At 57.9% G+C, this 23,196-nt stretch overlaps 1 protein-coding gene across 2 annotated transcripts in view; it reads left to right on the forward strand.

Moving 5' to 3' along the window:
• Positions 1-7,639: 7,639 nt before the first annotated feature.
• BEGAIN (brain enriched guanylate kinase associated) overlaps positions 7,640-23,196 on the forward strand; it is a 49,878-nt gene continuing 34,321 nt past the window's right edge. Inside the window, exon 1 of one of the 2 annotated variants that reach the window (XM_066341404.1) lies at positions 7,640-7,690. In XM_066341404.1, coding sequence (XP_066197501.1) covers positions 7,649-7,690 — 42 coding nt within the window. In that variant the 5' untranslated portion in view covers positions 7,640-7,648. Of the gene's footprint in view, positions 7,691-16,854; positions 17,026-23,196 lie in introns of those variants that run through there. The other variant, XM_066341403.1, reaches the window with a different exon arrangement.

The following is a 23,196-nucleotide window of genomic DNA, read 5'->3' on the forward strand; positions in this document are numbered from 1 at the left end:
CCCAGGTGGGGGGCATACGAGAGAGTGTTTCTCTGCCTCCCCGCCTCTCAATTAATAATAAAAATAATAAGTGAGGAATTTACCGCAGTGCTTTCAGAACTGATACGTGAGGTTAGCAAGATTGCTAGATACAAAGTCAACGGTATTTCTGCACACCGGCAACGGTATTTCTGCACACCGGCAACGAACACGAGGTTGGGAAAGTTTTCTTAGCACAATCAACGCGAACTATAAAAGAAAAGAATCGGGAAAGTTGATCTCATGAAAATGAAAAGTTTTTTCTTCCAAAAAAACAAATAAACACCTTGAAGAAAGTTAAAAGGTTGATGGAAAATGATTTGACTTAGGGTGATGTGTAGACAACATCATCAACAGTTCAAATGCTATAGAAACGTTTACCTGAAACCTAGGTACTCTTATTAATCAATGTCACCCTGTTAAATTTAATTTCTAAATAACATTTTTTTTATAAAGTGAAAAGGCAAGCAAAGACTGGGAAAGAGTACAGGTGTCCATAAAACAGGCGTCTGACAAAGAACTCGTGTTCAAAATGCACAGAGAGCACTTCCTTCTGCATAATGAGTAACACAAGTCACCCAATTAAGAAACAGGCCAAAGATTCAAAGATTGAGCAACACTTCACTAAGGTCAGTTCTTTAATTTGTTTATATATATATTTTTAGAATAAACACACTCAGTGAGCTCCTCGCTGAGGAGGGAGGAGGATTCACTACCTTTCCGGGCGCTGGCCTGGCCTTGTCCTGCTGGAGCTGCTCCTCTAGTTGATTTCGGAATTCTTTTTCCTTTCAGTGTATTTATTCTGAATTTTCTTTGATTGTTTTTTTGTTTGTTTGTTTGTTTGTTTGTTTAAAATCTCTCCTCCTTGGGAGTCAGCTTGGCCCCCTTCTTGCCGCCCAGAGGCAGTGCCTAGTGGGGCTCGAACCACCCTCTGGACGGCGCACTTGTTGATGAGCCCGGTGCCGTTCTTCACCGGGGTCTTGGGGCGGTCCAGTCATTGTTAGATGCTCTGTAGACGACATCCATAATCCTTATTTTGCACGTGCCACACTCCAAGCCCCAGGAGAAGTTGCCCACATCCAGCCACAAGGCCTGGTACTTCTTGTACCACATGGACTGTGTATGTGTGTGGTTGGGGCCAATCCTCATGTGGGCGGCAGGGCACCCCAACTCATATTTTCACGTCTTGTGGTAGGACTTTCTCTTGCCTCTGGTCTTGTGGCACTTGTGCCAGTTGTCCCAAGAGCGGTCGTCCGTAGCTTGGTTGCCAGCTAGAAAGAGAACTAAGGTCGATTCTTAACATCATCGGTCAGTAGGAGAATGAGAATCCAAACTCTAATGAGATATCACTGCACACCTGTTACGGACGGCTGAAATGAAAAAGACTGACCATAACAAATGTTGGCAAGGATGTGGAGCAACTGGAGCTCCCCTACTCTACTGAAGGGGACGGAAAACGGCACCATCGCTTTGCAAACAGTTTGGGCAGTTTCCTAACAAGCTAGCGAGACACGTACCACCTGATCAAGCCATTCTACTCCAGAGAAACTAAAACAATACATCTACACAGAGACTTGGATGCAAATGTGCCCAGTGGCTTTGCTTACAATATCCAAAAGGTGGAAAATTGCAAGCGTCCGTTCATGGGTGAGTGGAGGAGCGAACTGAAGCGTATTCAAACAGTGGAATGTAACTCAACAATAAAAAGTAATGAACTATTATACACACAGCATGGAGGAACCTCAAAATCGTTATGCTGAGTAGAAGCAGCCAGAAACACTGCCCCCCCCCACTCTTCAAAGAGGGAGCAGGGCACATACTGTATGATTCCACTAATGTGAAGCTCTAGCAAATGCAAACAGATCTTGATGCTAGAAAAGCAGATCAGCAGTTGCCTGGGGATGGGCGTGAAGTGAGGAATGGCTTGCAAAGAGGCGTAAGGAAGGGTCTGCCGTTGATAGAAATACTTGCTTGATTGTGGTGATGGCTTTACGAGTGTACATATATATATGTTGAAACTTATCAAAGTGTGCACGTTAAATATGACAGTTTATTGTAAGTCATTGAGGCCTTAATAAAGCTGTAAAAGAACAACAACAACAAAAATGTCCCTTTCCATTTCTTCTGTATAGTTCCCCAGAACTTAGTCGCCTGATGGTGCCTGGCCGCAAGGGTGGCTGGGAAATGTAGTCCTTCACCTGGGGCTGTGTGCCTGCACCTCCCAGCACAAGGTTCTGTTAGGGAGGGAAGGAACTGCAGGGATCGGAAACACCACATCCTGCCCACAAGAGCAATGTCAGGGCTAACACATCGAGGGACTGAGTGCAGGGCCATGCAGGGGCTGACCAGAGTCTGGGAGTCCCTGTCCAGCCCCCCCTTCCCTCCTGCTCCACAAGGACCAGAATTCAAATTTGCTCTGTTTCTCTAGTGCCTTGCCTCCCAGACCCAGTACCTGGAAGGAGCCATAATCCCATGGAGCCGCTTGGCATGCCCAGGGCTGTGCCAAGGCCTCTAAAGACCTTGTTTTCGGTCTTTACAACATCTTGCAGAAAAGGCGCTATTAAACCATCTTACAGTGTAAAAACCACATATTACAGGTGCAGGGCCCCAAACCTCCTCTCCCGGGGGATGGATGAGGCCCAGCCGAGATCTGAAGACCTGGCTGCCTCCAGAGTTGGCACTCTCTGTGCCCATAGGGGTGTTGTCTGGCCAGAGAAAGGCAGGCTATGAGGTGACCAAGAGGAATGAAGAGGAGTGGCTATCCAAGGCTGTCCCAAGCCCGGGGAGGCCAGCTCTGAGGAGGAGCAGGGTCCTGGAGGGCAGCCCCACCAGTAAAAGCCCTCAACCCCTTCAGGAGTGTACTCAGGTCCTGGCAGAACCTTGGAACAGGCCGTCTTGGAAAGCACCACCCTGACCTGGCAGGTTACAAAGGCGGGGTCAAGTGGGAAACTGTGGGGACCCCCTGGAGGAAGGCGGGAGCTCTGGGCTGGGAATGGTGGGTGTAGGGGCCACCCAGGCCCAGGCACCCTCAGTTTCCACTCTTTGGGCCTAGCAGACCAGCTCAGCCCCGCCTGGGCCTCCTCCAGTGACCGGCACCGCTCGGGGCAGTTGCCAGACAAGCACACAAGAAGCTGGCACTCAGCCTCCAGGCAGTTTAGCTTGGTGACGTCCCTGACCTCAGGCTCTGTTCTTGCCCTGTTCTCACATCCTAGGCCTCTTCGAGAGTGGGCTCCGTCTCCCTGCCCCGGTGCCCAGGCTCCTGCAGGATCCTCCTCCCACAATCTGCTTGGAGTCGTGCCCAGGTTTATCTGGCTCGAGTGCCAAGGCTCTCTGGGCACCTGCTTCTGCCCTGCCTACTCAACTCGCCATCGCACTAGGGTTCAGCCTTCTAACACTCCGTGGCCACTCATTCATTCATTCAACTATTCAGTGTCTGCCCCTCACTTTAACTGCTTCAGCTCTGGTAATCAGGCCCCTGTGAGTTTGGCAGAAGCACCTGGAACCAAGGCCAATGCTGCTTACGGGGCCCACTGTGTGGCAGATATGGAAATCCCTGGGCAAAGATACCCAATAAGGTCAGCACAGAAGCTTAGGGAAGCACACAGAGGAGCGAGGGATCCAGGAGGACTTCCTGGGGGAGGAGTCACCTAAGTGGAGACTAGAAGGCTTTTTGGAATGCACAAGATGTATTCCAAAGGAGCAAGAAAGGCTACTCCACGCTGAGGAACAGGACATGCAAATGGCCCCTGGGGATCCTTCAGGGTGGCTGTCCCCCAGAGTGACACGGGGTAGAGTGACACGGGTAGGTTGCCTGGAGGTCCAGCTCAGCGGAGACCCTGTGAGGAAGCAGCCCCTTGCTTTGCCTCCCAGCAGGTGCTGGACTGATGACCAGGAGATCAGAGGGTGCCAGTGGTGTTACTTTCCAAACATGCCAGACATGGTCCTGCCTGGGGTGGGGCTTAGCTCTGTTCATTCAGGGAAACCAAGGACAAGGGGCAGCTCAGAACTTTCCGGGCCCCTGTGCAGCCATGGAGACTCCTTGGGAGAAAGGGAGGGGATTTCCTATCGCCTAAGGTGTGCAAGCAGGTGCTAGACATCCCCTTCTGTACGATGTGTGGGTTGGGCTATAATCCATGCCAGGCCTCCCCAGTGAGGGTGGGGTGGGGGAGACCCGCCCAGGGGGGGTGGCCAGACTGGGATAATCTGGGGAGGTCTCCTGAAGGAGACAGCTTTGGGAGCTGAGAGGAGTCTTCCGGGTGGACACTCCGTGGAAGGGCATCTTAGGGTGAGGGGCATGGAGGGAACAACCTCTCACCTGCTCTGGGGTCCCCAGAGCTCACATTCCAAGAAGCTTCTCCAGTCTCAGCCCCCGGGAGGCAGCAGGGCAGGGAAGACGGGCCAGGCCAGGACCAGCCAGTCGGGGGCCTGCAGGAAGGGAGGGCATGGGACACCTGCCCCCTGTGCACGGGGTCTCCAGGGACTTCACTCTCAGGGACCCCCGCCTGCTGGCCTCCCTCAGCCACCAGGACCAGAAGCCCGCCATCTCCCCAGCTCCACCAACCCTCCCTTCCTCACTTATTCATTCTTTTGTTTGTTCCTTCTCGTCGTAGCCCCCTGCCGATGCAGGCATGCACACTCCAGCTGGGGAGATCAATGTGCACACGCAAACAAACACGCCAGTCTGCTGGGGAGTACTCGAGTCGGAAGAAAACAAAACCGGGAGTGGGCTGAGAGCTAGGGGGTGGGGACTGTGAGCAGGGTGGTCAGCAGAGCCCAGAGGACGGCAGGTGGCCTGGGGACAAGGCCTACACGCACCCAGGGTGTGGTCTCCAAGCCCGCCTCTTTTATTCCTTCTTCCCAACCTCAGCGGAAACCCTACCTCCTCCAGGAAGCCTGTCTGGATACCGCTGGTGCTCCAGGCTCCAGCCGCCCTGGCTGCAGAGGCCCTTTGGGACCAGCCCATCTCACAAGGTGGCACCACCTGGACCTTCTCAGAGACTCCTGGAGGCGAAACCTGTGAGAGGTGAGACCTGAAGGGGGGGTGGGTGGTGGCATCCTGATGAGGTTGACCAGGGCACTGAAATCCCAGCTTAGCTTCGATTTGCAAAGTAACCATAGATAAGAGACTTGCCTCTCTGAGCCTCAGTTTCCTCATTGGCCAAAGGGCCACGTACAGACTGCCTTCCCTTCCTTCCACTCTCAGTGAGCCGGGGGCAGGGGACAGAGAGGGCTGCAGGGTAGGAATGAGTTGGTGGAGCACAGGGCAGGGGCTCTCCCGGGCCTTCCTAGGCAGGCCCAAGCTCAAGTGTGCAAGGTGCCTGAGCTGAGGCGTGGGCCGCCCCCACCACCCTGCCCCTCCTCCGCCTCCCCAGCCATCTGCAGCGTTGGCAGCAGCGGAGCCCGGGTGGATGGCAAACATTCTGGCACCATCTGAGCAGGACCAGTGTCTGGGGAGGAAGTGTGGGCAGAGCCCCACGTGCACACTCCGTCCACCTCCCGCCGTTCCTCTTGTCCCCTTCGGGCCTGGGGAGGGCAGGGACGTGAGGCCCGGCAGGCGGGTGGTTGGCAGGCTGGACCCTCCCAGACGCCCGCTGCCTCTCTGGGCTGCCTCCCGCCCTCCACGTGGCCCAGCAGCACCAGAGCTTGTCAGGGCAGGAGCAGAGGTCGGAGTCCGGGGAAGCCAAGGCAGCAAGCAGAGACCAGCCCCACAGGGAGCCCGCAGGGTCCTGGGAGATGGCTGTGCAGCGCGAGCCCTGAGCTACCGCCTCTCGATCGTCCTAACTGCAGGACAGCCTGAGCTACCGCCTCTCGATCGTCCTAACTGCAGGACAGCCTGAGCTACCGCCTCTCGATCGTCCTAACTGCAGGACAGCCTGAGCTACCGCCTCTCGATCGTCCTAACTGCAGGACAGCCTGAGCTACCGCCTCTCGATCGTCCTAACTGCAGGTGGCCCCCTGTGTCTGGAGACAGATGGTGTCCTCCGGCGTTGGCCTTGCCCCCGAGGACCTTGGAAGCCTCCCCGCACCCCTTTTCTACGTGTTACCCAGTAGTGTCTCTGGGGCCTAAGGAGGAGGAGAGAGAGGATTTTGCCTGACGCCAAAGGGCTCCAGTCGGCCGCTGACTCTTTTCCTGTCTCTTCTTTATTGGTTTTCTCACCTCCTTCGCTCTCGTCGCCTTTCCTCAGCACTGTCCTGCGCTTGAATGCAGCCACCTACTCCCCTAATTAAACGAGAGCGAGTAGAAACTGCAAAGATACAGCACAGAAAATGTCAGATGGGCGGCGGTGGTGGCGGCACAACAGGGAACGTATTTAACACTGGACTGTACACTTAAAAGGGTCAGTTTTGTGTAACGGATCTTTTACCACAATAAAAAAATATTTAAATATATAAAGTATTCATTTGGCAGCATCTTTTAAATCTGCCAAGTGTTTGGAAGTGACATAAACACGTATGAACTACAAGCCACTAGGTCTGAGGGAGGACAGGAGTCAAGTGCTTGCTCTTGGTGACCTCTCTTCCCAATGCACAAGGTCCTCTCTGGCCCCCTCTGTCCTCTCTCCCGGGTTCCTATGCTGGCTGCTCGTGGGCCCGGCCGTCCCCAGGGAGCTGTGATGCTCTAGGAACTAAGGCTGGTTCGTGAGGAGGCTCTAGCCTGGCCTGGGCCACCAGAATCACCCTGTCCACTGCTTCTGGGAGGAAAGGGCATGGTTCACCCTGCACCAGTCCACAGGGCTCTGCTGAGGGCAGGACAGGGGTGACCCAGCTGGAGCTTTCTGGAACAACACTGAGACTCCGGAGGACACCTCTCCTTTCTGAGCGTCTCTGAAAGGAAGGAAGACCCTCTCGTCACCTGGCCACCCTGGTCCAGGTGAGCTGGGTCAGGGATAGAAGGAAGGCAGGTCAGGCACCTGTGCTGATGGAGGTAGCCACAGACTGGGGGTGGGACAGAGCAAAAGCCTGGAGAGGGGTAGTTTGGCCAGGTCAAGCCCTTCGGACCCAAAGTTTCTACCTCTGTAATTAATACGTGAGCTCTGGAGGGCAGAGCCTTGGCTTTATGCGCTGCTGTATCTCCAGGATCTAGAGCAGGGTGTCCAATAAATGTTTCGGGAATGAATGAATGAATGAATGAGTGAATGAATGAATTGGACAGGTCAGTACTGAGGACCTTAGACTCGAAGAAGGGCCCATTGACTGTTTCGTTCAAGGTGCCCCTCATGCATTCATTCCTCATTCATTCGTTCCTCCCGCAGGCACGCACTGCACTCATTCATTCATGCACTGTGCCATTCACGCGCACACAGTTCATTCATTCCCTGCCCAGCCGCCATTCCTTCCTAGCACCAGGGCCCACGTGGCACCCACGCCCTGGTCCGGCCCCGCGCCCCCCGAGTGTGGCCCGGTTGGACGCGGCGGGAGGAGCCGCGGAAGCAGCCGCGGCTGCGCGGGGCCGGGGCTGGCGGGAAGCCGGGCTGGGGGCGGGGGGCGGGCGCTCCCTGCGGGAAGCGGGGCGGGCTGGGGGAGCCCCGGCCGCGCCGGCTCCAGGCGAGCTCGGCCTCGGTGGGCAGGGCGCGGGCCGGGGGCGGCGTTGGCAGCGGCGGCGGCGGCGAGCAGCGGCGGCCCCGGGGCCATGTGGACGGGCGGCCGGCGGCCGGGCCGGCTCCGCCGGGCGGTGAGTACCTGCGAGCCGGGAGGGCGCGGCGCCGGCCCCGCGCGTTGGCGGGGCGGGGCTACCCACGCCGCGGGGCGGTCTCTGCACAGCCACCGAGGCGCCGGGCCCACACCCCCACCTCTGGCGAGGGGGCCGCTGGCCAGCCTCTCCGCCCCTCCGCGAGGCGCCCCTCCTGTGCCCGAGCGCCAGGGCCCCGCCAGGCATGCTCCAGCGGCGGGGAGGAGCGGCCCGGGCGCTCGGGGAGCCTGGCACTCCAGGGGCGGGGCCGGGGCTCGCCTCGGCGCGCTGTCCTACCCCCGGAGCGGCGGGGCCGGCTCCTGGGTCCCATTGGTGGGGTCCTTGTCCCCCACCACGCGCGCCCTTGCGGAGGGAGGGAAGGTAGGACTGGAGGCCAGGATGAGGCCTGAGCATCTGGGAGCCGCCGCGGCTGCGGGGACAGGTAGCCAGGGGGCAGGCAGGCCTCCTCCAACCCTGCCCTTGAAGGAGCAGGGCCAGACCTGGCTCTGCGAGGCCACCAGCCCGAAAGGTTGAGGAGCCGAAAGGAGGCTGGGCCGGGGCTGGTTCAGCGTTTGCAGCCCCAGACCCCTTCCTCACACAGCACCTGCAAGGCGGGTACCATAGAGCAATCTCTGCAGTTACGAGAAAGGAAACTGAGGCTCAGGGCAGCTAGGGCTCGCCCAGGGCCTCGCAGCTGATGTGCTCACCCTCCCCGAACCCCAGCATGTTGGATGTGAATCTCTGCCCTAGCGTTTCCGCTTCCTGCCTGGTTTAGAGGTATTTCCTTCCTCGTCCGGGCCCCACCCCATCACCAGGGTGTTTCCTTTGGGGCAGGACCAGCGTGGGTGACATCCCAGAGTCTCCTGAGCCAGCAGGATAAGAGCAGAGTAGGCACCCGAGAGTGAGTGGGGGTGGGGGAGTGACTTAATGAGGAGCAGCTGCAAATGTGGAGCCCTGAATGGCCAAGGTGGGCCGGGCTGCAGACCAAGGGTCAAGGCCTGGGCCGCAGAGCAGGCGGGGTCTCCATAGGTTTGGCTCCTCGCTAGGCCTCAATGTCTATACCTCCGAGGACCATGGACAGGTCCTTTCTCTTCCTGGGGGCCCCACCAACCACGTAGCTAGCAGAAGCCCTTTCCACTCCGAGGGCCAGCGAGGTCTGTGGGAGAAAGTGCCTTCTAAACTGCGGTGTGTAACTTGTGCCAGTCCGTGTGTGGCACTGCCGGCTGGGGCGAGTGGCTGATGGAGGCAGCTCCGCCTGGCATCCGTGAGGCGCAGGGCGGGGAGGCGGCAGCGCGGGCCCTGGCAGCCTCCCGAAAACCCTTCATTTTCCCCGACTCTCACTATAATCAGGGTGGCACAGAAAAGGGAGTTGCGTTGCAGATGCGACTTCTCGGCTGCATAGCACAGCACGTGAGCTTGCGCGAGGGTGGCGGGCTGCTGGGAGGACCCTCCCTAAGCTATTGTCTCGTGTATATAGATTCCTGCGCCCTGTGTTCCTCTTACCGCCAGCACCTGGAGCTGTTCGCACCTGAAACTCAGAATGGAAGAGGCAGGGCTGGCTGGAGCCGCAGCCACATGGCAGGGGCTGGTGTGGGGAGCGGGTCATTCCCAGGTCAGGGAGGCAAAGTGAATCAGAGCAGTCTGGAATAGGATCCCGTCCACTCTCAAAGACTTTTGGGCGCAGGGTCTGGCCCATAAGAACTGCCATTTACTGAGCACCTACTATGTGCCTGGTCTAGTATAAGCATTTTCACACATCATCTCCATGGCACCACTTGGAAATAGTTCCTCTTCTCCTGTGGGCCCTAATGACATGAAGAATGAGTGAATGAATGAGTGATGGATGGATGGATGGATGGGAGCAGTCCGTGAATCCATGGCTTGTTTGGAGACAGTCCTTATATATTTTTTTCCCAAGTCCCAGGAGGCTCCATGAGGCCCAGGGACTGAGGAGCTGACCAGGTGAGGCTGGAAGAGTGTCTGAGGCCAGCACAGGCCAGGGCCTGGGGACGCGGGGAAGGGTACAGGGTTCAGAAGATGCTCCATCCTGCTAGAGAGTGGAGGTCGAGGCAGTGGTGGGACTTAGCCGGTTCACACCGGTTCAGCAGAATCGATACCTATATTTTTGTTGAGTTTGGCGAACCGGCTGTTAAAATGGCACCTGTGATCAGGGTTCTCTCTCAGGTGGGCACCTGGGCAGCCACCCCATGTGGAAATCACAAACTGACCTTCCTTACTGTTTTTTAACGTTCATATGCAAAACAGTGTATTCTAAGCACCCGTAGTCATGTTCATTCCGTCCAGAGGTGGAAAAAAATTGCGAGTGAGGACTCCAATCAAGAAGTAATATGGAAATATCTTAAATAACGGTTTTATTGTGTGGTTTGTTTTTTGGGGTTTTTTTTTGGTCAGATATTATTTTCATATTTTTTCATTAATATTTTTAAACTCTTAAAACATAATCTAGTATTTTGTACCTCTTTTATTCTTTTTTTGTACCTCTTTTATTCTTAATTATTAAATGCATGAAATAATAAACTACCTTTCAGTATATCTTTTTTTTTAATACTTAAAACGGTCATTAGGACAGAGAACTGGCTGTTAAATTATTTGAATCCCACCACTGGGTCAAGGGCATAGCCAGGGGCTGAGGAGAGGTGACTTCTCCCCTCAAATCGTGAAGGTCCCCAGGGACAAAACCCCGGGGCTCGTTGTGTTGGCCTAGAATTGCCCCCGGACTCCTCCTGCCCCAGAGCTGGTCTCCAGCCTGGTGGAGAAGCCTGGCAGGAGTCTGGAGTCTTGGACTCTGCTTCCTCCTCTGCCGTTGATTCCCTGTGTGACCTTGAGCAAGGCCCCACCCCTCTCTGGGCTCAGTGTCCAGGGTTCAACAGCCCTCGCAGTCAGAGAAGTGAGTTCCGTGGCCCGAGAGCAGCACTGCCGGTCTGCTGCAGTGGCTGACCAGAGCCAAGATGGACGAGCAGGCCAGCAAATGAATGCCACATGAACCAGCATATTCTCACCAGGCACCCACTTTGGTGAATATGACACAGTCCTCGCTCTTCAAGAGCTCACAGTCCATCAGTCTATGGGGAGACACAGACTTTACAGCAGTGTGGCAGGTGTTCCTGGCTTTTCCTGCCCTCCAGCCGGGACGGAGACCCAGCAGTGGCCACAACCCCAGCGGGCCATGAGTCTAGAGGCCAGTGCGACAGCCCCTGGGGGCTCCCTGGGATGGGGGCCAGCTAGGTAGAGCCCAGCTCTGATCCAGGCCAGGGGACCCCAGTCCTTTGTGCAATTAGCAACTCCTGAACCAAGTCAGGGTGGAGATGGGCCCAGCCTGGGCCCTTCCTGGGGAAGACAAACATGGAAATTCCAGGTGCGCTGCAGGCAGTGTGCGTGGGACTCCAGGGCAGACTGAAGGGAACGGTGGTGGGTGGGGGACGGTTGGACAATAGTGGAGGCTTGCAGCAGGACAGGTCAGGCTAGATAGACAACTAGAGGAGTAGATGAACAGGAGGAGAGATTGATGGACGTCAGGGGCAAGCAAGGTAGATAGGGTTGGATGGGAGGATGGATGGAGGAATGGATAAAGATTCAGGACTGGATGAATAGGATGAATAGAAGAAGATACCCATAAGGAGAGATACATTGGTGGGTTGACGGATGGATGGATGGATTTCTTATGCATATGGCAAAATGGATAGATGAATGGATAGGAGGATCCAAAATGGATGGAGAGATGTCAACAGATGGATGGATAGAGGGGCGGATGGAAGCAGGAGTAGGGGCCAGAGGATGGATGGATACAGGCATGAAAAATGGGTGGAGGCTAAATGGATATAGACAAGGTGTGGGGCTCAGGTGGATGAAGGGGACTTGAATAATGAAACGAAGGATATAGAAACAGATGGGTGGGTGGATGGAGACGGGAAGAGTAAATGAATAGGATTTCATAGAAAAACCTAGATCTTTAGAAAAAAAAAAATTTTTTTAAACTGGTAACGCTGGGCTCGCATCATCCCATGGTAAGCAAATGGCTGAGACTGAGCCGTGACAAGCTCTTTAGAGGAGCAGTCCCTCTGCGGCCCCCCGCAGACCTCCCGATCTGCCTGGCCTCTGAGGTCTTTGAGTTTGGACCCCTACTCTGAATTCTAGGGACATCTGCTTCTTCTCTCGTCAAGGGGAGACAATGAGTGAGTCCGTTTCAGTGACACTTTCCCCTCTGGCTACCTGTGCAGTCCTCTGCCCAGGATACATCGCTGACAGCCCCTCCTCTCCATCTCATCAAGAACAATCTGTTTGGCGGACTGGCAAGGCCTCTCCTCCCCCCCCCCTCAACAAAATGGGTGCCTCGGATCAGCCCCAGGTGTGCTGGGGACGGAAGGACAGCCCCCCCCCCCCATCTCCTCCTGGCCTGATACCAGTCAGAGAGGCTCGGGTTACTACCAGAATCTGCAAAGTTTCAGGGCACCCTCACATGGGTCATACCACTTTTGCAGAATCAAGAACAGCCAGGGTCCTGAGGCAGCCCTGTCTCTCGTATCACTGTGCCATTCGGGGAAGGTCTCACTTGTTCACGACGGCATAGATACAGGCATGGCAGGGTGGACCAGGCCGCGAGTGGGCACATGTTGATGGGTGGGTGCATCTGTGGACAGACAGATGGAAGCATGGATGCAGGATGCCAGGAACAGGGGGGCTACGTGGATGACTGGTGGGTGGATGGTTCAGGAGTGACAGGATGGGTAGATGGTGAGCTCGTGTCCACGGATGGCAGGGACAGACGGGGAAGGATGCAGCAAAGCGTGATGGGTTCTTGCTGACGGATGGGTGGTTATGGTGATGGATGGTGGTCGGGAGAGCGGGACATCTTTGTTCCCTGAATGCTGACGTCCGTGATAGTAGAGCAGGGAGGCCACGGGGCTGGGGCCAGGGGAGGCGTTAGGTCTCTCCACGTACCTGTCGCTGGAAGGCGTGCTCAGGGGTCGATGTGAGAGCTATGCAGCCTGTCGTAAAGACAGGCAATCAGCGGGGAATCCCACAGGGACCCCCTTGTCTGGGGGGACTTCCTTGAAGGTCTGGACCACACATGTAGCATAGGCATGGACGCTGAGTGCTTAAGACAGGGGAGACCTGTGGCCGCCCTTGAGGGGTCTCAGGCCAGCATGGAAATATCCGGAAGCAGGAAGGCAGGGTGGTTAAGTGAGCAGTGTGAGGATTTCCAACGCTCCCTGTCCAGGTCGGTAGCAGGGGGACGGTAGTAGGAATTCCCGCACGGGCATGCGGGAGACTTAGGGAGGGTGCCCGCGCCTGCTGCGGTGTCTGCCGCAGCACGTGGCATGACGCAGGCCCTGGCCGTTTGCCGGGAACCCTCAGAGCCTTGTCCTGCTCTGTGAACCGGGCCGCAGCTCCTGGCTTAGGGACTGAGCTTAGCAGAGGTAAAGGAGGTGGAGCTCGGAGTTCTTGGTGGGTGCTTGGCATGCCCACCCTGCAGGGTCCGCCGGTGCCGGTCGCCAGGTCTTCCCACTCCAGCCCCGGGAGGCAGTGGCAGTGCTACCCCCCTTTTCAGACCTCATCCCCCCCACGGGGACACAGGAGGGGGAGCAGCGGCAGGGCAGGTGGCGGTGGAGGACTGAGGGGGCCCTGGGGAGGAGACAGGGTGCGAGTGCATGCCCTCTGGGGTTCCCAGCCCGGGTCTGCTGCATCTGAGCCACGTGACCTCGGGAGAGTCACGTCACCTCCCTGAGAACTGCTCCGTTTCAGCACGAGCCGAGTTTACGGCTGCCCCACCTCACAGGGCTGGGTGAGAGTGCGGGTGAGGTTGCGGGCGCACGCCCAGCATGCACCAGGGCACACAGTAGGGCTCAGGAAGGGGCTGGAACAGGTGAGTCAAGAGGCAGGGCTGCCAGGCCGAGCGAGGCAGCCCCGGCTGCGAGAGGGGAGCAGGCCCAGGCTGCAAGCGCGGCAGCCGACAGCATCCTCCAGGGCCTCTGGCCCAGGCGGCGGAGAGCCAGTAGGTTGTTATGACAACGGAACTTGTCTGATGCAGCCGGCAACTCTGGAAGAGGCTCAGAGAACTGTCTGGCCAAGGCCCCAGTACACTCCTGTGACCACACATTCTAGGGAATGGACACATCAGAGCCCTTTGCTAAGGAGTCCTGAGGTCCTACTGGGTGCCAGGCCCTGTGCTGAAGGTGCCCAACATGTGCCCTCTTCTTCCATTTCCCAGCACTGCTGCCTGTGGGCTGGGGATGGCTCTGTCCCTGTATGACAGTGAGGAGGGCCATGACTTGCCCGAGGTCCTGTGGGGGTGCTGGGGGGGTATTTGACCTTGGGTCTGCCGGTCTGCAAATCCTGTTCCCGTGGCTGATGGAGCAAGGACCAGATGTCTGCTGCTGTGGAGGGGGTTGTCCAAGGGTAAAGAGACGGTCACTGGGGGTCTGCAGAAGTGGGATGGACGCTGTGGCCTCCCAAGAGACTGGGATCCTTCCCGTGTTCTCTTCCCTGTGCCCAGCCCGAAGGAGGAGTCCCACACCCGGCTGGGAAGGCTTGGGAACTGACCCCCTGAGCCTGTGAGGCATCCGCTTGTGCTTTCATCCAAGAAGCGCTTACTGAGCACCTACTAGGTGCCTGGCTCTGTGCAGGGGGCTGGGACAGAGTGGACACAGATAATAAACAAATGGTCACAAGCGTCGTAATTACAGTTGGGGGCTGTGGTAGGAAAACAAGGGCTCTAAGAGGCTGTTGCAGGGGTCTCTGCTCTAATACGGGGAATTGATCTGGGGCCCTAGGGGTTAGACGAGGAGGTGAAGAGCAAGGGGAGAGGAAGCCAGAGGGAACAGTGAGGGCAAAGGCCTTGCAACCAGACAGAGCTCCTCACTGTTCGTTTCCAGGAGGGGGTGATCAGTAGCAGAGACAGAAGACGCTGGGTCGTCAGAGCCTTGCCGGGCATATACAAGTGTGACATTGTCTGGTCGTCTGGTTTGTGATTTTAAAAGTTCACACTAGTAAGTTTGTGGGATGAGCCAAACTGAATCAGTATAGGGTCAGGGGTCCCAGGGAAGGGTGATTGCAGATGTCCTGGTGAGACATGGTGGAAGCCAAGATCAGCATGATGACAGTGGGGATGGAGGAGGTAGTGAAGTCTGAGAGGAGCTGAGATGCAAGGACCCTGGGAGTTAGGGTGGGGGCACGGGAGAGGGAGGGGTCCAGGTGGCTCCGGTCCTGTTCTGGCAGCTGAGTTCACGGAGTTTTTCATTCGGTCAGGGGTGCTCTGGGTCATCCAGAGAGGATTGCAGCTGCGCCCAGCCGAGAAGGGGTCCCTAGCACTTCATGTAAGGTATCTAGGTACTGCCAAGTGGGCGGGAGCAGGGCACTGCCATGAGCAGGCAGTGCCAAGGCCTAGGTCATGCTTCAAGCAGCACCACAGCCTCAGGCTGCCCCCTCCCAGCACGCCTTCCTTTGGCTCACACAGCTGAACCCCAGGAAGGAATCCTGCCTGGACCCCTGGCTTCCCAGGATACTAGGGACAGGCATGTCTCCCTTCCCACGAAGGAAGGAGAGCCCAGGCCGGGCTCTGGCCCCTCTCTGAGTTCATCTTCCTGATGTAACGCCCCGGGCCCCCCTGTACCAAAGGCTTTTGCTTCATAGCGCTATCAACCGCTGTTCCTGGCCTCATCCCCAGTGTATTCCTGAGGAATTGCACGCGGCTGCTTTGTAACAGAGACTGGGAGTAACCACGGCTTAAACAAGAGAGGAGTGAGCACTCTCAAAGTAAAGAAACGCCCCAGGCAGCAGCTATAGTGTAGGACTGCTGTGTTGACTCAGTGGTCATCAGGAACCCAGGTTCCTTTTGTCTTTCTGCTCCTCCATTTTTCACCTATGGCTTCCGCCACAAGCTTGCCTCATGGTGCCATATAGCTGTAACAGGTCCAGCCATCACTTCCACATTCCAGATCAGAAGCAGGAGGGTGGGGAGTGGGTGCAAAAAAAAGGTTACAAGCAAGCTGTCTGATCCCTGTTACAGAGTTTCTCCCAGAAGTCACACCCCACAAATTCTGTTTCTATCTCATTGGCTGACCCTGGCTGCAAAGGAGCCTGGGAAATGCAGTTTTTTTGGCGAGGTGACTCACTTCCCAGAATAAAATGAGGGTTCTTTACTAAGGAAGAATGGGAAAACAGTGGGCAACCAGCAGCCTCCACCACACCCTCCCATTTTGCCCTATTAGTGTAGCTCTAATGTCCCTCCTTCGGGCTCTGTCATGGTGGTTGTCACAGCCATCTGAGTGCTGCCTGCCTCTTCCTGCCCTGAGCGCAGCACCCCATGGCGCCTGATGGAGGAGATCAGGCAATATTGTGAGTAAGGGAGGGGGTGAGGCCCAACCCAGGGCCGCTCCCTGTACATAGCAGGGGCTCATTCAGTACAGGCTGCCTCCCCAGGCAAACGCAGAGCCCAGGACATGACCTTGTCCTCTCTAGCACTTTCTAAGCCCCAAAGCCCTGCTCCTGTTTAATGAGAATCAATTCAGGGGGCAGGAGGCGCCCCTGCCACGTGCTCTCTGGATCGATGGGCAGGCGGGCATTTGGCGATCACTCTGCCCAGTGAGGGATGGGTGGCCCTGGTGCCCTCAGAGGGCGTAGGGACCCCAGCCCTGGGAGAAGAGAGACGCGGGCGGGGTCAGCAAGGCGCTTGGAGAGACTGACAGAGGAAGATGCTCTCCGGGGCCAGCTGCCAGGCCCAGGGCCCCGACCCCAGCAGCCCCAGGCAGGATAGCCGTGGCTCCCTGGTGGAACCCAGGGCCGAAGCCCCCGGGAAGGGAGCCTGCAGTGAGGACCCTCGAAGCCCCAGCCCAGATGGGAGCCCCGGGGGACAAACATCCCACCCCAGCTGGGCAGCACGACCTGACCGAGAGGAGACACGGGCATCACCCAGCCTGCCGACTACCGCAGAGCCCCCGAGCGCCGGCTGCGAGCCTGCCTCCGGCCCGCTGGCCCGCCTCGGCCGACGACGGGAGGCCAGACTGCCTTTTTCCAGGTTCCTGGACGAGGTCACTGTGCGAGTGCTGGACCCCGGGACCCTGGAGGCCTTCCGGGGGCCCAGAGGACGCAGCCCAGAGCCCTGCCCTGGTGAGCGAGGTCCAGGCAGGGCCCAGGAGCCACTCCCGGGAGCTGCAGCCCCAGAGAAGACCCTGGTGCTGAGCCCCCAGCTGTCCTCGGAGGTGGCAGCTGAGGCTGCAGGCAGTTTGGGGTCCAGCCAGGCAGTGGAGACCAGTGGGCCTCATGGAGGCAGTGGCGAGCGCGGAGGCCGAGCTGCCTCCCCCTGGCAGCCTCCCAGCCGGGTGAGTCTCAGGTCACCCCCAGCAAGCGGCCAGGGACAGACGTCTGCTGTGGCCTTCCCTGAGCCACTTCCCCACGAGTCCTGCCCGGCCCTTGGGGCGTCTGCATCACACCCCTTTTACGACCCCTGCAGTGGGAAGGACCTCGCAGGTGGCATTCCGGCTCTGAGGTGGGCAGGCTGAGTGTGCGGGAGTGACGGTGACAGTGACTTCACCACCTGTGGCAGAGCAGAGCCCCCTGAGGTCTGCCACAGGATTTCAAGTTCTCCCTTTGAAATTCTGCACCTCAGACACCTCCGCGTGAGGTAGGACGTCCCCATCCTGGCAGGCAGGTGGGTCGGTCCACGCCCTTCGCAGCTGCCCCCATGTCATGGGGTTAGAGAGCGAGGCCCTGGGGAACGGCCTCTTTCCCCAGGTGACACGGGAGTCTGGCCTCGAACTGAGGTGTTCAGATCTCAATGCAGGTCCTCTGAGAACCTCAGCACCCCCTCCCCATACACACACACACAGCCCGGCCTCAACCACATGGGCAGAAAGACTCAGTGAGACCTCAGCTGTCCCGGGACGGAGCTCTGCCAGCGTCAGGAAGCAGCACCCCCCCACCCCCGTGCCCATACCCCACCCTTGGCACTGACCTTCTGTCTCCCGAGGCGAGTCCCCTGGGGCCAGGGTGTGTCCCCATTGGCTGTCGATGATCACTGATCACGCTGAGTTGCCTCTGCCTCTATGTACCCTCATCCTGACTTCTGCCAGCACAGGACTGAGGTGGGGGCTGTGGGGGCCCAGGGTGGCGGAGAGCTCGGCCAGGCCCCTCCCAGAATGGCTTCCCTGTGGGGTAGGGTGTTTTCAAAACAAAATCCTGGCTGAGAATGATAGCTGATACTTGCTGAGGATTTACTAGTGTTCTAACTCCCAAGCTTCAGTGCATCCACCCAGGGAGTTCTCAGCTCAAGGACCTGCTGCCTGCTGTGTGACCTTGGATAAGTCACCCACCCTCTCTGGGCCTCCGTTTCCCAGGCAGTGCAGAGAAAATGTAAGAGTGTGTGATTTTCCCCTTGCCTTGTCACAGGGAAAGCCTCCAGCAGGAACCCCACAAGCATCGTGTCCCCTGCCCCCTCCACAAGGGCCTGGCAGGCTGGGACCCCCTGCCTCCCTGCCGCTCTGGGCTCTGCAGACCTCACTTTGGGGAGGCCTGGGCGCCCGGGGAGCACCATGACACCCAGGCCTCTGGGGAGGTTCTGGCTCAAGGCTCCTTCAACATGCCCCCCGGGGCTGCCAGGCAGCACAGGGCTGTGGGGACTATGGGGCCCAGCAGTGTGCTGGCGGCCGGGGGGTCCTAGGGGGCTCTGTGCTCGTCCGGCTCAAGTGTTCTTCGGAAGGAGAGTCAGCCCCCACCCCACCCTGCACCCCCTCCGGGCTGCATCCCATGGTGGGGACCTGCCGTGGGCTCCCTCAGCTCCAGCCTCAGCAAATACTTGAAACAAACCAGAGAGAGACTAGGACCAGGCCTGTCTTGTAGACCGGGAACTGAGAGGCTCAGAGAGCTGAGCTGCAGGGCCCTGGCTGGGCTGAGCCTGGCTCTGAGAACCCAGGCCGACCACCTCGCCCTCCGTGCCTTCCGGCATGGCGGGTGGAGGTCAGAGGTCATGGGTGAAGGGCGAGGGCACCTGGTACGCTGCAGGGGTTCAGTCATGGGGGTGATGATGGCAATGTGGACGACAATGATCCCTCTCCTGTGTGCCTTTTGCCCTCATGGCCTGGACAGGCCGATGTCCCCAGGGCAGGGGTGAAACTCTGGGGAAGCAGGGCGGACCCCTAGCTTCCAGTCGTCAACCCGAAAGCCCTTTCTTGAGGACAGTGCCTGGAGTTTCACCACTTACAAGGAGAAAGCCATGACCCGAGGGGGGCCCCAGATTTCTGTCCTGTCTCTGCCCCGTCTGGCTGAGTGACCATGGCTGACCCTGGGCCTCGCCTTCCTTGTCCAGTGAACAGGAAGCCCCTGCAGAAGTTTTCTGAGAACTCCAGCTCTCCCTGTCCACAGACCTGGAACCAAGGCTCATTCATACTATAGTGTGAATGGCTCCCATCAGCTGGTTCCTGCAAACAGAAGGGTCACAAGAAGAGAATGGGAAGGACAGGGCCAGGACTATGAAGGGAGAGGCAGGATGGGGGCTCTGAAGGAGCCGGGGAGGACGTGCCGGGACCCCTGGTGGCAGGCCTGGCAGTCCGCAGAGCTGCAGTTGGACTCTGTGTGAGGCCCTTTCCCGCTGAGTGACCCCGACAAGTCCCTCCGCCCTCCGGGCCTCAGTCTCCCCATCTGTAGGACAAGCTTAGGTGTTGGATGGCGCCTCTCCCGCCTTGGGAGGGGGGCCCCTTTCCACCGCTCAGGCGTTTCCATGTGGGAATGTGGGCAGGAGTTGCCAGATCTTCCAAAATTTCAGTAGAAGCCAAAAATACGGCTTTTAAAATGTAAACTCTCCCAATTTTTAAATGTTGGCTCATATCTTTAAAAAAAAAAAAAAAAAAAAGTTAAAACGCTCTAGCAGGCCAAATACAACATGCCAGCGGGCCAGATTTAGCTCAGGAGGCCAGTTTGCAGCCGCCGGCTAGCCTGTCTGCAGCCGCACACAGCTGGAGCGTGCAGGGCCCGTGGAGCCCACGGGCAGGGGGAGCCACAGGGGCACCCCGCGGGCCAGGGCCTGGGGTCCCGTACCCATCTCGCCGAATGGCATTGGGCAAGGACTCACCCCCTCCCGTTGGTCACACACAAGAGACTGGCGGCTCACCCTGGCATTTCAAGTAAGGTGTTGGTGAGTGGCCCTCTGTGTGTGGAGCCCATGCTAGCCCCATGGGTGATGCTCGTGGACAGGAAGCCAGCTTCTTTACCCCCAACAGTCTGGGACACCCCTGGTTCCTGCTCCTCCTAGACTCCCTGCTCTCCTCCTACCACCCTGCTGGCTCCTCCCTGGTGTCCATGGCTGGCTCTGCCCGCTCCCTGGACCCCGACGTTGGCAGAGCGCCTTCCCCTCCCCATCTACGCTCACGACCTTGGCGATCTCATCCAGTGTTGTGGCCTTAAGTGTTGTCTTTCTGGTGACCACCCCCACTGAGTCCCAGATTCACATCCCCTAGACCAGGCGTCCCCAAACTACAGCCTGCAGGCCGCATGTGACCCCCTGAGGCCATTTATCTGCCCCCGCCACACTACCGGAAGGGGCACCTCTTTCATTGGTGGTCAGTGAGAGGAGCACTGTATGTGGTGGCCCTCCAATGGTCTGAGGGACAGTGAACTGGCCCCTGTATAAAAAGTTTGGGGACCCTGCCCTAGACCCTCCTCTGAACTTCCAACCCTCGTGCCTGCCCCTGTCAGTGTCTCTGCCGGACATCTGGGCCCGCATCCCCACCCTCTCCCCACCTCTACCCAGTTGCTTGGATCAAGCACCCGCTATTATCGTTGGCGACTCTCTCTTCTGCACCCACCTCTCTTTGTCAGGGGGTCTCCCTTCTCCACCCCGGTCCCCGCTCACCTGAGTTTGTGCGGGCACCTCTGGCTGGTCTCCTTGGGCGGGCCCTGCGCTCAGCAGCCTGACAGACTCTCCTCTGTTCAGCCCTGCGGGGACTTCCAATCCACTCAGAATAGAAGCCACAGTTCTGAGGACGGCCCACGAGGCCCCCGAGTTCAGCCTCTGCTCCCCACTGGCGCTCAGGCGCGCCCCGGGCCCAGTAGGCGCACTGCCCCCAGCTCCCAGCCTTCGCTCTCACACGTTGTCCCAACTCCCCTGCTGACGGGGGAAACCCCGGCCAGGCTGCAGCCCGCCCCTCCTATTCGTCAGGTCGTCCCCGCAGACACTCTGGGGCAGAGGGACACTCCGCTGATGTCTCCTGTAATCTGCCTCCCCCTGCAGAATGTCAGCCCCAGGAAAGCAGAGAACTTCCTAGTTTGTCTGCTGCTAAATTCCCTGGAAGAGGGCACACAGGAACTGTTGAACGAGCGGACGCAGAAAGGCAGGGGGTGGTGTGAACATCCTAGAAGGTGTCCAGCCCAGCTGGTTAAATGAAAAGGCGGGCTTTCTGGAGCAACCACAGCCCTCTGGAAGTCCTCTTCCCGAGATAGTCCCTCACACATATATCTACCTACCTTGTCACTCACAGTGTCCTTTGAAGATTTTCTGTCCTCCCTAGATGAGGAGGGTTGAGGTCAAAGAGGTTGAGAGCCCCGCCCAGGGTCACACGGCTGCATAGGAGATGGGTCAGTAGACCCCACATCCACAGAGGGGACTCCCTGGGCAGGGCTCTGGGCACCCATAGGGTTCAGGTGGCCCACCGTGCCCGGCCTTGGGGATCCAGACACGGTCGCTTAACCAGAAGGACCCTGCTGTCAGGGCCTCCTTAACAGCTCAGAAGTGGGGGCAGGGCGGAGACAGGCGAGGACCAAAGAGGGTGAGTCCAAAGAGCTAGGTGTGATGAGAAGTCATTTGATAGGGGTGGGGCTACTTCAGATGATTGGTCAGAGGAGGAAGGCCAAACCATGCAAAGGTCCTGAGGCAGGAGTGAGCTGGGTGAGCCTGGGACCAGCGAGGTAGCCAGTGTGGCCCCTGGGTGCCAGGTGAGGGGCAGGGAAGGGGTCAGAGAGTTAGGCCGGGCTGAGTCAGAACTTACCAACCCGCCCCTGGGGCCTGACTGGTGGCACAGACTTGCTGCCTGCTTCACCTCTGCGGAGGGCCTACTGTGTGCATCAGTTGCAGTGCCCAGATGGCTCTGGGAAGATGGCCAAGAGATCTACTACTGCACGAGAACTGCAGGGGTTTGCCTCTTAGAGCCTTTGTTTTTGCATCTGTAAAATGGGTGTTATAAGACCCACCTGGAAAAGCCTCAGCGAGGATTACATGGGACAGAGTTTCGTAACTGGGTCAAAGGCTGCGCTGGGAACAGTACAGGTGGACTGAGGGTGAACGGGCCCGTGTCCGAGCCATGTGGCCCTCCTGACGTGAGCCATACAGGGAACAAGAAAGGGAGCAGGTGGCAGGAGGAAGGTGATGAGGCCGTGCAGGTCACCAGAATGCACAGTCCAGCTTGACCAATAAGTAGGGCGTGTGTAGTATTCTTGGGAAATAGAGGTTATCACCTGTTGGACCACCCAGAGGGGACAAGGGGTGAGTTTAGGGCAAACAGTTATGAGGTCACAGGTGTGTTACAGGAATAGGCATTGGGCTGTGGGGTGACTGGAGGGACAGTGCCTACATCAGGGATGGACTGTCCCTCTGTGAGCAGCCAGAGTGCCCACCTGTGGTTTGTCTCACCTGTGTCAGGTGAGCAGGGGGTCCCACTTGCCTGGAGGTCCTGGAGGGGCCAGAGACCATCATCTCACCCTGGAGACCCTGGGTGTCCCACAGACCAGTCATACTCGTGGTCCTCACCCGCCCCTGCCCTCCTTGTCTAGTAGAGTCACCACCTCCGGCTCGAGACCCAGGCGGGGGGCCTCCGTCTTCCCTGCCCAGCCCACAGGCAGATCTCAGCTAGCCTTGGGGAACTTTGTGCATGCCATTCCATGCTCTGGCTTTGGTTTTCTCATCCATGAAAGGGGCATCTCCGGAACACCCAAAATCTTGTGGTTATGAATTGCAGGGCCACAGCTTGAACATGGGGCTTTGGCCCCGACAGCAAGACCATTGCCAAAGACACAGCACCTTTCCAGAGGGCTGTTTACCCCCCACCCCCCACCCCGACACACATATAACCATGCTGGTCGTCAGCACACACGCAGAGTTTCATACATGCCCCCCACGCCCCAGGCTGAGATGCTGGGCTAGCCCCAGGACGCATGGGGGAGAGACAGGTCCTGCCCAGAGAGTGCACACGTGGTGTGGGGACCTTCACCCAACAGCTCCGCTGGGTCTCCCTGAAAGGCTGCCTGAAGGAGGTGGCCTTTAAGGCTGAGGGCAGTAGTTACCCCAGTGGCACTGGGTCTGGGAGGAATTTGAGAAGCCATAGGATCAGAGTCAGGTTTCTGAAACAGCAGCATGAAAGGAGGGGCGCCAAGGTACCAGGGCAGGATGTCCTGCCCTTTCTGGTCTCCTACCCTGCCCACCCCACCCCCACCCCTTGACACCCGGGCAACTCAGCAGCCTCTCCTAAAGGCCCTTCTTGGGGAAAAAAATTCCCAGACAGTCCGTT

Source organism: Saccopteryx leptura, chromosome 6 (assembly GCF_036850995.1).
Source record: "Saccopteryx leptura isolate mSacLep1 chromosome 6, mSacLep1_pri_phased_curated, whole genome shotgun sequence".
Lineage (NCBI taxonomy): Eukaryota > Metazoa > Chordata > Mammalia > Chiroptera > Emballonuridae > Saccopteryx > Saccopteryx leptura.